This window comes from Ptychodera flava, chromosome 19, assembly GCF_041260155.1.
Source record: "Ptychodera flava strain L36383 chromosome 19, AS_Pfla_20210202, whole genome shotgun sequence".
Taxonomy (NCBI): Eukaryota; Metazoa; Hemichordata; class Enteropneusta; family Ptychoderidae; genus Ptychodera; species Ptychodera flava.
In genome coordinates, this window is record NC_091946.1 from 831,839 (window position 1) to 849,682 (window position 17,844).

Consider the following 17,844-nt stretch of genomic DNA (forward strand, 5'->3'; position numbering starts at 1 on the left):
AAGCGTGGTCCGTAGCGGCACATACCCCGTCGCGGCTATGGTTATCGATGCGTGCAGAGCCATAAACAACATTGATATGTCGGTCAATTTATATTTTCTTGATTATTTCATGGTGATCGCGCCAACTAGATTTGCAATATCTCTATCATTCTGTAAAAAACAATGCTATCAACACAAGACATAATATTGGGGTCGTGTGATAACACATAAATATTTCTAGTTTATTCCTTGCTTACATCCATTGTTCTGTTTGCTCAAAGTTCAAAGAATACCTACCAATCTGTAATCTTGAATGCAGAGCTTCGGACTTCAAAACAATTATACCAGCAGCGTATTTTATTGACCCGAGCTTTATAGCAGAATGCTTTCTTTATTGAACGTGATTATGAAGTTTCTTACATAAACATGTGATCGTAAACTTGCTCCAAGTCTGTAGGCGTATAAATATCAAAATGGAATAAAGGAATAAATTTCGCCTGCCCGGTTCGCATGTCGGGTTGGTGATAGGTGGTTACGTAGTCGTGGGGTAAACGATGTGATGTTGACTCAAATGGCTAAAACGTTGCAACCCATCGTAGTACGCCGATTTTAACTGGTAATTTCAGGGCCTTCTTTATTGAGTGCAAGGACATTCATGTTGCTATCAAATGCAGACAAAAAATAGACACGACAAATTGTCCCCAGACGCGATGTCGATATTTGCTATCATGGAATGGCTCTGCCGATGTACGAACCGAGTTTTACTTCCCAATCTCGCACAAATTGAACAAATTTTGGGTGTCGTAATTAACTTGAATTTAATGAATCGTCAACGTTTTTTTGTGACATCGATTACACCTAAGACAAATTACTATCTCCATCGTCAACGATATAGTCTTCTAGGGCACCTATTCTGGCGTTAAGATCACCAATGATAAGTCGAAATCTATATTTGATGAATATAAATGAACAAGATAATTTTCCAACATTTCAATTCCATTCACTTCTTCATTTGTATAAGTAGATGATCCTTCTGGTGGCAAATAAACACAGAACAAAACTATATCTTTGGCAATATCAAAAGCATTCTTGCTTATAAGCAAGAAAATCGCATTTTTCCATGGCTGGACTAAGCGTTGAACAAAATTGCTCAATTCTAAAGAGACAAAGCTGTAACACCACCAGGGAAACGGCAGAATTTCATTTGTAAGACATTATTGTATATCATTTATTATATCATACCAGTATATTGATGGCGCAAATGCAGTGATCTGATTAGATGAGACGCGAAAAGAACCGTGGTATATTGGCGATATGCCACGGCTGGCATACACACGAGCTCTAAGCTTGAGAAAAAATCCGTTTTTGACGTTCCACGCCAGAATTTCAATATACTTTTAGAATTTCAATATACTTTTATGATATAATAGCAATAAATCACACCCAGCGACGGTATACCACTCGATTTTGACCAGTTCACTTCATATATGCACTCGCTATCGCTTGTGCATATATGTCGTGAACTGGTCAAAATCTCGTGGTATACTGTCGCTGGGTGTGCTTTATTGCGTAAGTATACTATAGTATAGTAGTATAGTATGACATCATCACATGTGCTTTCCATCCTGTTCAGCAAATGTCAAAAAATTTTTAAATTAAACATGGTAAGTTTATCATTACTACCACAGTCCCTCTGCCTCAATGGCTTTGCATTGTAATAGTATATGTTAAATTTGTAGTTTCAGTAGAAGTGTTCAAAATGTTCAGTACTTTCAAGCATTGATGGGAAGCATTGGAATGCAGCAAGCCAGAATGCTGTATTACACAGTATAAAACGTGCAATTTTGTAAATTCAACATTTTGTCTTCAACATAATAATGCTTCATCCTTTTCATTTTGTTTGTGTATCTACAGGAAGTGTTAGAGGCTCTGAAGGCTTTATCAACATTCTTTCATGAAAACAGTCTGAGAAGTCGCCGTAACTTGAGAGGTGACATAGAAAGACGAAGCTTGGCCATCAATGAACAATTTGCACAGGCAATCCAGGAAGTTAAAGAGGTAGTAAAGACATACAATATGGACTATTATCAGAGAAACCTGTGTTTGAATTTTTAAACAGTCATTAATTAATTTATTTATTTATGTGTTATTTACTTGTTTATTTTTGTTTGTTTCTTTGTTTATTCATTCATTCATTCATTCAGGATAGCCTGTGAGAAATATATCATAGGCTCTTTTTACATAGGTGAATTGCAAAGAAGATTAAAAAAAGCACACTCAAGTACAACATAAAAGAACACTGCAATATTAGTTAAAGTGAAAGATGATACTGAGTGAAAATTTGGATTGCAAGTTTTCACTTTACTGTTGTTAAAATCACCAAAAGTTATATTTTAGGTAAAGAATATATAATATTATTTGAGGTGTCCATAGATCTGTTAACTGGGGACAACAACAAGGAGTTCTGAAATTGATAATTTTACTTGGCACACTACTGCAAAAGACAATTTTGATGCAACATGGAGGGCATATCAAACTGTTACAATATTTGCATAAACATATGCTGATTACATAGATATGACATTCATGTAGGGTGGACATATTGAAATACCATAAAGACTTACATTCTGATTCCATGATAAATTTTGGCAAAGTACCAAACTTTCAAATGGGTGAGCATTTCTTTGTGTCAGAAAAAACAATAAAGATGTACAAAACTACTCACATTTAAAGCTCCATCAGCTGTATCTTTTGGCTATTTTTTCAGAACTTTTGTTTTGTGGTTTCCCTACACTTTCTGCATTGAATCACTAAACTGTAATTTAATGCCAAGTATTTAGCATATCAACACAACCTATATGAGTATAATCTACATTGTTATTGTTGAAAATTGTATTCAAGTCCGGACTAGAATTCATTTGTAAACAATAAACAATGATCACAACACACATACAAGGTGTGTTGACAAAAAGAATACTCAAAATTTCAGCATGACAAACGGATTAGGGTCAGACATGGTAGTTGATATACAGAATACTGAAAAAACTTGCCACAAGTTACAGTTTATGTCCCTTTATCCTTAAAGGCCAGGGCCGGGTATAAATATCTAGCTGCCCCTGTTGGAGTTAGTTTATGCAAAGCGTGGCTTGGGTGGCGTCATGCTTGATCGCTCCTTAAAATCCATGCCAAAATGGTCACAGGAGAAGAAACTTAGGCGTCCATGCACATAAACCTAATTATGAATGTCTAGTGATTGAATGTATCGCTAAAATTTTATGATTTGAGCATAAATAAAGGTGATTTTGATCGATGAAGTTACTTTTCTTTGTCTTCAACTTAACCAGCATGGCAAGCGGCCATAACAAAGGTCTGCAAGCTGTCAATCAAAAAAGGACGCGCTACAGGTGTGAATCAGTAAATGTTTGCGATGTCAACATGTTAGATACGTACAGCATTGTAATTATATGGGGCGACCACAGTGCAGACCCGCAAGCACAGGCGCTCTTTAGCTGGGTAGTCTGCTAATATGACATTAACCCTTTTCCTGCCGAGCGCCCCTGTCTGTTATCCTGCCAAGTCGGTCAAAACCGGTCCCCTTTTCCGTGTCTACAGAAGATTGGCTCTCCTGCACGCTTTCCTGCCAGGCATTAGGCGGGAAAATACCGCATTTTCGGGGTACGATTACCAACCATATACGTGTAAGACTTCAAAAATTTTTGCATGCCCGTATAGAGGGGCAACCGCTCATGGGTTTGTGTCGAGAAAATAACAATGTCTTCAGTGTTGTTTGCCCCGGGGGACATGCACTTTTATGCCCGTTTCTAGCTTACTTTTGCGGAAGTAAAGCTCGTTCGCCGTCACGCACGTCCACGCCGCGGAAACATCACCTCGCTCATGGGTTAGTAGAAGACCCAGGGGTTAGTGCTTTGGGTGCGGCAGCACCCTCAAACCTGTCCTGTTCCCCCTGGGTTGTGTCACTTGGCCACGTACTTTAAACGACTTGGGAGAGTCGCACAGTGCAGTCGGCTTTGACGTAGTGTCAACGACCTAGCTTCGCCATTGAAGGAAAGCGTGTACATAGTTTGGCCAGTTCAGTGCACAGTTAGCTCGTTAGTGTTACCGTTTCCTAACAGGTTAGTTGTGCAGTTGTTAGTAAAGTGCAGTTTTGTACCACCTTAGCTCTGGACGGTGCAACTGCTCTATGCACTAACCCATACGACAGGTGGTTGGTACAACGTCTACGTCGCACGAGCACAGACTCCGTTGGGCTGTGCCCCTCCCACGTGATACGACACACGTTCATCCATTACTATAGCGTCCTTACGGATCTGCCAAAAACGAAAGTGGGGGTAAAAACAAAACGAATAAAAATATGCGATCATAGATAGTATTTTATTCGGGAATAATTTACATTATGCCAAACAATAAATCTCGGAGTCTGTCTCGATGTCCGAGTGCCAGGTCCATGTTACAAAAATTACAATTGGGGGAATTGTACAAAATAATCCGTGTTTCAATTTACAATTGTAAAGCACAAACGAACGGCACAACCGTGCTCAAAATTTGATCATGGTCTGTGTTAAATTGCCTGTCCGTACCATTTGCTAATAATACTCATTTGCAATGCAAATCCCTAAAGCACTTAGCATAACATAGTCAATGTCATTAGCATCTCAACTTGACATTCCGTCCAGCTGGGTACGTGGCAGTACGCACCTGCCACCCAAGGACGTTGGCCCAGGCCCATGTTTAGTACGGGTGGGAAACCCTGTATCTTTAACCTCATGACCCTTCTAAGTACGCCCGAGCAGGGCGTATTGTCATCCAAGTCGGTGACAAGCCAACCTGACAGATCGCCCATTTTTAAGCAGTAATGGACTGGTCGTCTCGTTCTTGTACGGCAATGAACAGTGCTTCAGCGGCTTGTTTGGGTCATAACCGTCGCCTTCCAAGCGGCTTACCCAACTAAGGCGGTCAAAGATCAAGGATGCCAAAATTGTCAACGGCTGTCTCTTAGTGATTTAGTTTTCCGCACATTTTGGCGAAAATAAATCAACCTTAAAACTTTCTGAGCTCCTTTGAAATTCACCGTACCGACTTCATATGTCACCATCGCCATTACAATGTTGCTTTGGCACATTTTGACTGTGGCGTGCCACAGTCAAAATGTGCCAAAACAACATTGCATGACGACCACGGCACGAGTCTCCCACAACATGTACAATGAACCGATCAGTGATCAAATTTCTGAAAAGTTGGGCAGTACATACCTGTGATCGCGAGATCGTTCATGTTTAACCAAATCATCCTTTTTCGGGCAAACGTCAGCTTTCCCCTCGGTAAACACGAACCACGACTACCATTTGAACCACGACTACCACTGCCAAAATATGACGATATATCTTTCGATTTCGATGCCGTTTTCCATTTCCCCGACATCTTGAACAGTGACATGCGTTGCGTGCGCGAGCGAGACATATCCCGCGATGCCATGTTTATTTAAATTTACAGCCATGACAACAAATTCCCACAAATTGGTTAAATATCGTGAGATTGAGTGCGATCAAAACACTCAAACAAAATGGCTGTCGTAGGGGAGCCTACGTTACGATCACGATCGAAGCTGCCGCCAAGACCAAATTGGGGCTTTGCCAAAGTGACGAACTCTGTGCAAAATAAAATCGCCAAATGAAATTTGATTTCGCGATAGCAAATTTGGCGAGCGCTAGCGTGAACACTGCCTGCTAGCATGCTACACCCGTCAGGATTGGTCCCAAAATTGTCTAAAGCCACAATGTCATCATATCGACCGTAGAACTTTTTGAAAGTCCTCATGAGTCTTTGGGATGTATATCCCTGTCTCACTAGTTTGGATACCAATAAGCTGTGTCTCATTTGAAAATCAGCGTAGGAATCACAAGCCCTACAATATCTGAGAAGTTGAGACACATACACACCATAAGCAGGTGCAGATAGAATATTACTTGATAAGTGGGGATAATTTATGATTTCAAAATCGAAATCATCCCTTTTGTCATACAGCTTAGTGTGTAGCCCATTAATACCCACTTGTAGGAACAGATCAAGATATGAAGCTGAGTTCTTACTCTCAGTTGTTTCCTTGATTTCCAGCTCATCAGGGTAGATATATGATGTAAGTAATTTGATATGTCTGGATTGTCTAGACTAATCAGATCATCAATATATCTGTGCGTGTTGTTAAAACGCCTTGCAAGTTTTTTAGACCCTGCTTTGTAGAGCTATTGTAGGAACTCTGCTCGAAGTTATATACTTACAGAAAATGGTCGCTGTAGTCTTCTGTCCAAAGATACGTTCTTCAACACCACGTTACTTATGATCGGTGATGTTACATTTTATTTTTTCTATAAATAAGCTAATAGATTAATGCACCACGGTGTTAATTTCCGACGATTTCATACCATTATTATTTTTTTAGTGAGAGGGCTTTTAGGAGTTGTGTAGACGAAACGATCGGAAATAGCAGAGTATCTTGTTGTATGATGTCTACGCTATCGTTTAGCTACAATGATTGTACATGCAGTTGCAGCCCGCATCCGGGCCCCGGGTAAACCCAATTCGGAACGTAATAGTGCCGTCAGTTTCAGCAGCGTCGTGCTGTACCTTTGTCATTACTGTTGAAGTACACCTGTTATTGCTATAAGCATCGTTATTTCTCAGTGTACTGGTCTTGCCGTTATATTCAGTTACGTATAATCTGTTGTTTGCATGTCAACACATTGGCCTGTGTGCAACCTCCTGTGCACACTAATCGTAATTTACACAGACATAAACATTCGATCCCGCCAGTGAATGTCAAAGGTGAACGGGATTAACTTGATCCCGGGTATCAAGTCCCTGGCCTTTAGAAACCATACAGATTAAGGTTCCAAGACCAGAAATTGACCTTTTTAAGCTAACGATTCTCTAGTGGTTAATAATCTCAGAAACCCTGTAAAACATCTCACTCAAACTTGCTGGAATGCAAGCTGTCACAACGCTGTTCCAAAGTGTGTCTCAGATTTTTAGCTCCGCTGTCAGTGACGCGGAGCTTATCAAATAGGTTGATTTTCCGTCGTCGTTGTCGTCGTCATCTGTCGTACGTCAACAATTGCCTTCTCTTCTGAAACCGCAAGTCCAATTGCTTTGAAATTTTATATGCAGTTCACTTGGGGTGACCTCACTAAAGTTTGTTCAAATCGTGGTGAAATTTGCATATTTGTATTTTTGGGGTATTTTTTGGTGTTTTTGGTAAAAAAATCTTCTTCTCTGAAACCGCTTGTCCGATTGCTTTGAAATGTGATATGCAGTTTACTTAGGGTGACTTCACTCAGATTTGTCCAAATCATGGTGAAATCTGCATATTTGTGTTTTTAAGTCAATTTTTGTCATTTTTGGTAAAAAAAATCTTTAAAAATCTACTTCTTCAAAACTACTAGTCAGATAGCTTTGATATTTGGTACATATGTCCCTAGGGATGATCTTTTTCAGATTTCTTCAAATTGTGCAGAAATATGCAAATTTGCATTTTTTAAGGCAATTTTTGCCATTTTTAGTCAAAAAATGTATTTCTCAAAAAGTACTGGTCTGATAGTTTTGAAATTAGGTATACAGGTTTCTATAGATGAACTAAGTAATATATATTGAAATTATGATGATATCTGCAATTTTGTATTTTTGGGGCAATTTTTGCCATTTTTGGTCAAAAAATGTGTATTTCCAAAACTACTCATCTAATAGCTTTGCAATTTGGTATACAGGTTCCTACAGATCACCTTAATAATATTTATTGAAATTATGATGAAATCTGCAATTTTGAATTTTTGGGGCAATTTTTGCCATTTTTTGTCAAAAAATGTGTTTCTCAAAAAGTACTGGTCTGATAGCTTTAAAATTTGGTATACTGGTTTTTACAGATGAGCTTAGTAATATATATTTAATTTCTCATGAAATCTGTAGTTTTGTATTTTTGGGGCAATTTTAGCCATTTTTGGTCAAAAAATGTGTATTTCCAAAACTACTCATCTGATAGCTTTGAAATTTGGTATACAGGTTTCTATAGATGAACTAAATTATATTTATTGAAATTATGATGAAATCTGGAATTTTGAATATTTAGGGCAATTTTTTCCATTTTGGTCAAAAAATGTGTTTCTCAAAAAGTACTGGTTTAACAGCTTTGAAATTTGGTATACAGGTTTCTATAGATGAACTAAATTTGATCTTTTTAAATTATGATGAAATCTGCAATTTTTATTTTTGGGAGCAATTGTTGCCATTTTTGGTCAGAAAATATTGTTCTCAAAAAACTACTCATCAGATAGCTTTGGTTGACATGTTCTCAGGGATGATCCGCTGTGATATATTCAAAGTATGATGAAATCTTCAATTGTGTATTTTTGCAGCTATTTTTGCCACTTTTTTCTGGCCACTGCATTAAGCTATTAAAGATTTCCACCTCCTTCATCAACATGTGTCAAAAATAGTTATCCTCTATAAAACACAGCGGAGCTATATCGGCCTCTAGGTCGCTTGTTATCACATGTATTATAAATTTATGTGCCATTTTATAAACTCAAAATATTTTGTAGGAAATGACTGGTCAGAAGATGGACAACTTAGATGAATGCAGCCACTTCAATTCTGGCCTGGCTTGCCATGCAATTGTAGATCATACCATTTACTTTCAACTGAAGTACAAGTTCATTTAGAATTTGCTTGGCTGTTGACCAAATTCAACCTGGCTGTTGTGAAATGCAAGTTTCTTGATAGAAAGAGGACAAAGTTTCTTGCACACAGAGTAATCATGATTTATTGATTCAGACAATTTTGTTGTCAATTTATCCAGCATGAAAAAGTTGAGACCTTCACACAAGCAGTTTGCAAAATTTAGAATTAGAGTGAAATTTGAATGACTAATTGAGTTACACTATCCTGTTTTGTCTTTATATTGTAGCAACTAGATAGTGTGTATTTGGACGTAGAAGCTATGGGTAGCTGTTGTCAGGAAATGACAAACAGACTCAAGGTAAGAACCATCAGTTTAAAACTATCAATTCATAGATGCTGGCAAATAACAGGAGAGTATGCTATGTTTGTAGTTACATGATACTTCCTTCATTTCCTTTGTTCAAAATTGAATGTCACCAAAGGAAATGTGATTTTGTGAATCTGCATTTATGTAATTTTCAGTTGAACAAAGGAAAATATCAGGAAGTCATGTCAATGTATCATCTTTCAGCGTATTCATTTTTAGCCGGATGCCGGCCAAATTGACCGGCTACTTTAATTCGTTTTTTGGCCGGCTACTTTTCAGCACTGTTTCGCTCTCTGGCACGGAAATTCTGGTTTTGATAACAATATTTTGATTTTTAGCTCCCATACATGCATATGTATATATGCAAATGGGAGGTATTCTTATAAGGTGGAAAAATGTCGTCTGTATGTATATATGTATGTATGTACGTATGTATGTATGTATGTATGTATGTATGTATGTATGTATGTATGTCCGTCCAGTTCAAAAACTCCTAAACCGTAGCACCTGCTGTCTTAGTATTTGGTGTACAGGTGAACCTAGGGGTGGAGATGTGAATTTGCTCAAATGATCATGTCAGTGCCAAAAATATGCAAATGAGGGGAAAAAAAGGAAAAATCCTGCAAATGGCTAAAACTTAGTAAGCATTGGTCAGATTTGGTTGAAACTTGGTATGCAGATTTCTTTAGGTATTCTTAATTACATGTGCAAAAATTGGGATGAAATTTGCATGTTTGTATTTTTAGGGTAGTTTTTTCGTTTTTAGTCTTGTTCTCTGAAATCACTCGTCTGATTGCTATGAAACTTGATATTCATGTTCCTCAGGATGAACTCAGTCATGCTTGTACAAATTGTATTGATATTGTCATATTTGTAATTTTGGGGCAATTTTCCCAATTTGTGATAAAATTTTTTTTTATCCAAAAACTACTTATTTGATAGCTTTGATATTTGGTATACAGGTAGCTAAGATTAATCTCAATATAATGTATTGAAGGTATGTTGAAACTGGCAATTTTTTTTATTTTTGGGGCAATTTTTGCCTTTTTTGGTCAAAAATTTTTTCTCCTAAAACTTCTGATATGGTAGCTTTTATATCTAGTATACAGGTTCCTAGGATTTATGTTAATCAGATATATTTAAAATTAGGATGAAATCTGCAATTTTGTATTTTGTGGGCAATTTTTCTCATTTTTGGTCAAAAAATTTGTTTCTCAAAATTTACCAATCTCATTGCTTTGATATTTAGTAAACCGGTTATTAGGGTTTTTGTTAATAAGATATATTGAAATTAAGTTGAAATCCGGAATTTTGAATTTTTAGGGCAACTTTGTGAAACTCGCAGTTTTACTGGGATATATTTCATTTTGTATTTTTAAGATTTTTGTGGGTAATTTTATACCTACTGGAACTAAGAGAATATAATGTGGTGATTTAGTAAGCATTTGATATGGTAAACTGTATTTGGTGTTGAAATGCGGTAAAAAAATCCTGGCAGATTTTGAAAAAATTCCAAACAATGCCAATAAAAAATTCAGCCAGAGAAGGTTTGACAAAAAGAAAAGGTTGGAGAGTGGGGAAAAAAGAATGTACAATGGATCGGATAAAAAAGATAATGTACCTCATCGATCTTCCAGACACCATCCCTTATCAAATGGTCCACCCCAATGTATTTTTGCACGCAATTAACCATGCAGTGTATTTTAGTTTAAGATGTCAAGTTAGGTAAGGATTTGAAAGGAATAGTCAAGTTCACCACAGTTTAACTTTATCTCTTGTGTCATCATCCTTGTGTAATTGGTTAAGTTTGTAAGTTGTTCCAGATGTGGATGCACCAGCTGTTCTGGAAGAAAACGATGTTTACTTTTTCCTATAGGGTTTCTGAGTTGATGATTGTATGTTGAAATTTCTCCATGTATCTGGTGTATGGGCAAAGTGTAAACATTGGTTGCATGTTATGTATTTCAGTCCATGTCAAATATTGTAAATGAAAAATCAAGAACAGTTTGCTGTGTGCTTGTAAAAGATAACATATTTGTCAATACATAAACTGCCTTGCAGATTGATTGTCTTATCTGTAACTAACTTAAGTGCTGTTTACATTAGAATGATAACACTCATCCATTGTAATTAAAAACTCCTCAAGGTTGTATATATATTTCCTGTCATCTGGCGTTATGTAATACCAAGGGATGGAACATTTGATATTCAGGAGGGGGTAGAGTCTAGAAGATTGATGAGGTAGCGTTACTTTTTTACCAGATCCCTTGTACATTTTTTTTACCACTCCCACCTTTTCTTTTTATCAAGCCTTCTCAGTCTATTTTTGTGTTGACATTTGCTTATGCGTTTAGGATCTGCTTGTCCCATTGCTATAGAAGTTGATATGCATGTTTCCAAAGATGACCTCGAGTACCTACCTTTCAGACCTTATTTGCTTTTGTCATTCTTGTTTTTCCTGGTTTAAATATTTCTCGAATAGACCAATTCAAACTGAATGTGAGCACACTGTCCTTGACGGTATTTTTTACAAAATACTACCTGCTTGATTTTTTAATACTGTTAAGTGTTTATATATTGAATAAATTTGTTAACAGTTAAAATCCATACTTGTCCCATGTCACTTTTTCCCCAGCTGTCAGCTACAAATACCAGGTGGCTATTCTTTAACATTTGAAGTGCAGGCAAAATCAACAACTTCTCCTCTATGTCAGTATGTAAAGCTAACCCATTCAAACTCCCATATGGCCAAGAGTATATGTGCCAGTGAAAACTTTTCTTATAGGTTTGAGATTGCCTGTCTTTGAGTTTGTCTGTATGTATATGATATGATTGTGTGGGTGTGTGTACATGTACTGACAAACTCCGAACCCGCAGCACCTACCCATTCAGTATTTCAGGTACAGGTAGTTTCACAATGTGCCAGTTGTGATCAAGTGCCATTGGCGCTATTTTTCTCATTTTTGGTCAAAAAATTTGTTTCTCAAAATTTACCAGTCTGATTGCTTTGATATTTAGTAAACCGGTCCTTAGGGTTTTTGTTAATAAGATATATTGAAATTAAGTTGAAATCCGGAATTTTGAATTTTTGGGGCAACTTTGCGAAACTTTCAGTTTTACTGGGATATCTTTCATTTTGTATTTTTAAGATTTTTTTGGGTAATTTTATACGTACTGGAACTAAGAGTATATAATGTGGTGATTTAGTAAGCATTTGATATGGTAAACTGTATTTGTTCATTCAAACTTGATACAAGGATTACTTCATATGGCATACAGATGCACGTCGATTTGTTTTGTGATACGATCCAATATGGCCGCCAGGCGGCCATTTTATTACGATTTTTTCATGTACAGAGCCATAACTCAGGCATGTTCCAACCGATTTTATTCAAAGTTGGTACAAGGACATTGACCAATGTCATACAGATGCACGTCAATTTGTTTTGTGATACGATCCAATATGGCCGCCAGGCGGCCATTTTATTACGATTTTTTCATGTACAGAGCCATTACTCAGGCATGTTTCGACCGATTTCATTCAGAGTTGGTACAAGGACATTGACCAATGTCATAGATATGCACATCAATTGTTTTGTGATACGATCCAATATGGCCGCCAGGCGACCATTTTATTACGATTTTTCATGTACAGAGCCATTACTCAGGCATGTTTTGACCGATTTTATTCAGAGTTGGTACAAGGACATTGACCAATGTCATAGATATGCATGTCAATTTGTTTTGTGATACGATCCAATATGGCCGCCAGGCGGCCATTTTATTACGATTTTTTCATGTACAGAGCCATTACTCAGGCATGTTTCGACCAATTTATTCAAAGTTGGTACAAGGACATTGACCAATGTCATACAGATGCACGTCAATTTGTTTTGTGATATGATCCAATATGGCCGCCAGGCGGCCATTTTATTACGATTTTTTCATGTACAGAGCCATTACTCAGGCATGTTTCGACCGATTTTATTCAGAGTTGGTACAAGGACATTGACCAATGTCATAGATATGCACATCAATTTGTTTTGTGATACGATCCAATATGGCCGCCAGGCGGCCATTTTATTACGATTTTTTCATGTACAGAGCCATTACTCAGGCATGTTTTGACCGATTTTATTAAGAGTTGGTACAAGGACATTGACCAATGTCATACAGATGCACGTCAATTTGTTTTGTGATACGATCCAATATGGCCGCCAGGCGGCCATTTTATTACGATTTTTTCATGTACAGAGCCATTACTCAGGCATGTTTCGACCAATTTTATTCAGAGTTGGTACAAGGACATTGACCAATGTCATAGATATGCACATCAATTTGTTTTGTGATACTATCCAATATGGCCGCCAGGCGACCATTTATTACGACTTTTTCATGTACAGAGCCATTACTCAGGCATGTTTTGACCGATTTTATTCAGAGTTGGTACAAGGACATTGACCAATGTCATAGATATGCATGTCAATTTGTTTTGTGATACGATCCATATGGCCGCGGCGGCCATTTTATTATGATTTTTTCATGTACAGAGCCATTACTCAGGCATGTTTTGACCGATTTTATTCAGAGTTGGTACAAGGACATTGACCAATGTCATAGATATGCATGTCAATTTGTTTTGTGATACGATCCAATATGGCCGCCAGGCGGCCATTTTATTACGTTTTATTCATGTACAGAGCCATAACTCAGGCACGTTTCAACAGATTTTATTCAGAGTTGGTACAAGGACATTGACCAATGTCATAGATATGCATGTCAATTTGTTTTGTGATACGATCCAAAATGGCCGCTGTGCAGCCATTTTATTACGATTTTTTCATGTACAGAGCCATAACTCAGGCATATCTCAACCGATTTTATTCAAAGTTGGTACAAGGACATTGACCTATGTCATACATATGCACATCAATCTGTTTTGTGATACGATCCAATATGGCCGCCAGGCGGCCATTTTATTACGATTTTTTTCATGTACAGAGCCATTTCTCAGGCATATCCGCATGTTTTGACCAATTTTATTCAAAGTTGGTACAAGGCATCGACCAGTGTCATAGCTATGCACATCAATTTGTTTTGTGATGCGATCCAATATGGCCGCTGTGCGACCATTTTGTTACGATTTTTTTCATGTCCTGAACCATAACTCAGACATGTATCAAGCGAATTCATTCAAAAGTATTTTTATCACAGACCTAATTAATGAAGAGGACTCTATCCTCTCTGAGGACATGTAATCAAAGTACCCATTATTAACAAGTGGGGACTGTGTCATCAACGATGACTTGTTCAAATGAAGTCAGGGTTACTAAAATGCTACAGAGCAACAAAAGTGAAAACTTGGTGAATAAAACATTGGTCAGGTTATCTTGGCAAGGCAGCTAACATACGATATTGTACAAAAAGTGTTGCATGGAAGTGGCTATGAGTGAATCTAAAAGAAGTTATGGTGTACAGATCTTGTATACAACCAGTCTTTCATTTTCAAGATGCAGGACAATATAAGTACTGTCATCTGTATAGTCAGTAAACTTTGATGCTTAATCCAACAAGGTCAGGTTACTAGTTACAAACTCTTACAACTGTGGATGTAAATATGACAATTTTGTGTGAAAAAAGTTCCAACTTTGATTTCAAAGGATTTGGGTTTTTTCCATTGTCATATTGTATATTTATGGAATTGCTTGTCTGTGTAAGCAATGGCTTCTACACAAATCCCTCGTTTGATGCTTTGAAAGTCTGTTAGAATAGCTTTAAAACAGATGTACATATCTGAAGCTTCAGGCTTCTTGCTATATGTTTGTATTTGGAAATTTCCCTATTTGTCTATGTCACTGCAATGTTTGTTTAACTTGGTGGCAGTTTGAGACATACCATTATCATGTAGGTGTGGCAGCTTCATCAACAGTGGAAGGTGAGGAATGCCCATTATTACATATTACCTTAGTCTTCGTTTGTGCAACTATAGACCGTAGAGAGACCAAATACTGTCTACATTAATTTTATGCATTTTATATTATTAGGGACACGTTTAGTTTGGTATGGCTGATTTTATCATTAGTTATGATGTACTAGGTTGCATGGTATTGTGTAAGTGTATGTGATCAACAGTTGCAAGTTGCCAACCATTCCATACTTCAATGGATGGTGTATCAAAATTTGTTCAAATACACTTGACTATGAATATCACAAGCTAAGGTACATAGAAGCATGTTAAATATCGTGTATACACGCATTCTGCCTTGCCACATGTAAGCAAATGTGAGCAAAGTGTCATTGATGCTATTTTTGCAGATTTCCAATAAACGGTTGCCGTTACCAAGAGCAAGGCATTTGAGACCCAAATGTTATCTATTTTATATTCCCTTGACTTGACCTAACCACAAACTCTTGATAACCATGCTTGATGTTTTAAAGTTGTTTTGAAGGCATGATTTGAAAGCGAAGTAATTTGACGTAGGATGTGACATCCTGTAATGAATAAGTACATCATGTTGAGAAGATAATTAAAGTCTGTTTAACAGTTACTGTGACTAGTAGTCATGCATTCGTAGAATCGTATTGCTGAAGTGATCATTCAATTCAGGCACAAAAGGATGTAAACAAAATAGCTGTGGAAGTAATCTAGTATGTTGAAAAATGCATTGAAGAAAGTGGTGGTGGTCAAATTGAGAGTGGCCTCTGACTCTGAATGGCACTATATGAATCATCAATGTGACACAAAGCTATGTTGTACCATTGTCAGAATTGACATTTATACAAGGACAGATATTGTAAAGGAAGTAATATTTGTAATGTGTGTAAATATTTTGTGTATGAACCTTTATGATCTGTCATCTGTAGCATGTAGAGGATTTGTTGATCAAAGATCCTGTACCTACCTGGTTTCAAACTGTATTTTGATAACAGGTATGTAAGCGGTCTGAAATCACCAAAGTGCGCCTGCAATCTGCGCCGGCGCATTTCAAACTGCGCCCCCATTTTGCGCCGGTATATTGCGCCGCCCAAACTGCGCCCTTACTCTGCGCCAAAACACTTCCGAGTGTCACAACATCGAGTAGTCGCACTTGCGTAGCACTAGCAGGACGCTTTAGCAGTGTAGACTGTAGATATTAATATCCGTGCCCTAAAAAATGCAGCTAGAAAAATGATATGACATGTTTTCACGGAGTCTCGGAGGTACGAGACCATGTTATGTTTGTATGGGACGGATTACACTCACTTGGCGGTATCGTGGCTTGGCCTCAGCAGCAGTCAAAATTTGTGAATTTTGCATCTCCATAAAGGCCAGGGACTTGATACCCGGGATCAAGTTAATCCCGTTCACCTTTGACATCCCCGGACGGGATCGAATGTTTATGTCTGTGTAAATTACGGCCACGATTAGTGTCCACAGGAGGTTGTACACAGGCCAATGTGTTGACATGCAAACAACAGATTATACGACACTGAATATAACGGCAAGACCAGTATACATGTACAGAGAAACAACGTTTCATGAAGCCCACAATGCTTGTAGCAATAACAGGTGTACTTCAACAGAAATGACAAAGGTACAGTCAATCCACGACGCCGCTGCAACTGGCGTTATTACGTTCCGAATTCGGCTTACCGGGGCTCTGGCTGCAACTGTACAATTATTGCAGCTAAACGATAGCGTAGATGTCGTGCCATTGCCAAGATACTCTGCTGTTCCGATCGTTTTGTCTACAGAACTACTAAAAACTCTCTCAATTCGACAAGAAAAAATAATTACGGTTTGAAATCGGTGCATTAATTTATATTTATAAAAATAATAAAATGTGACATCACCGATCATAAGAAACGTGGTGTTGAAGAACATATATTTTTTGAACAGAAGACTACGGCGACCATTTTCTGTAAGTATACATGTAATCTAACTTTAGCAAACTTGCGAGTCAAACATCCGAAGAGTAACGTCAATATTTTTGGTTTTGTTCTACTCATGTTATAAAATAAGTCAAATTTCGGGAAAGTATCTGTACATTTTCGATATCTGTGCAGCGCAAATGTGTAAACCGACTCTGCATTTATCCATCCTAAAGACCATGATCAGTTCGCGACTGCAGAACCCCCCCCCTCCTCTCTCTCTCTCTCTCTCTCTCTCTCTCTCCCAAAAAAGTTTAGCCATTTGATGTTTTATTTTGCCGACATTTATTTAACGGTTCACGATCACAGCTCAATGTTGATGTCGATTTTGATTTACGAAGTTTCTTCGTAACTAGAGACATGTCACGGCCTGGAGCTAGTTATCACTATAAAAACATTCTGTGTAAACGTTTTTGCTTCCGAATGGAGGTGACAGGTGACTTCGTGTGTAAAATATTGAATGGCAATATGAATTTCACCGTTAAGAAAGTCTATGACTTTCAAACTAGTCGCACAAACAACAATAAACATGGCGGAGCAACGATACCGACATATTTTTTTCTCGACCTCTGATGAGAGCGACTCGGTGAAATTTTCCAACCTGGTATTGGTTAGTATTTATTTGGCTTTGCCCCGTGTGCTGGGTTATGTACACGTAAACTAATTATACAAAAGTTGTATTCACTGTAAATCAATAAGCCTTTCGAACACGAAAGATATTTGGATATCTGAACCTCAACATCGGTTACGCAGCTCGAAAGTTATCCTCCGAAACAGGACAGGAACATTGGTCAAAGCCGGATTTCGTATGGTATATAGATATGGAAACACGCAGCTCTTTGTTAGAAAGCATGCAATGCATGATGCTCCCTAGCTTGGTCCTTGGATTGTTGCTTTCG

At 37.7% G+C, this 17,844-nt stretch overlaps 1 protein-coding gene across 3 annotated transcripts in view; it reads left to right on the forward strand.

Annotated features, from left to right (window-relative positions):
* The window catches only part of LOC139118335 (conserved oligomeric Golgi complex subunit 6-like), a 76,544-nt gene that overhangs the window by 6,446 nt on the left and 52,254 nt on the right, over positions 1 to 17,844 (forward strand). For all 3 annotated transcript variants that reach the window (XM_070681596.1, XM_070681598.1, XM_070681597.1), the window contains exons 2-3: positions 1,894 to 2,037; positions 8,954 to 9,025. In XM_070681596.1, coding sequence (XP_070537697.1) covers positions 1,894 to 2,037; positions 8,954 to 9,025 — 216 coding nt within the window. The remainder of the gene's footprint in view (positions 1 to 1,893; positions 2,038 to 8,953; positions 9,026 to 17,844) is intronic.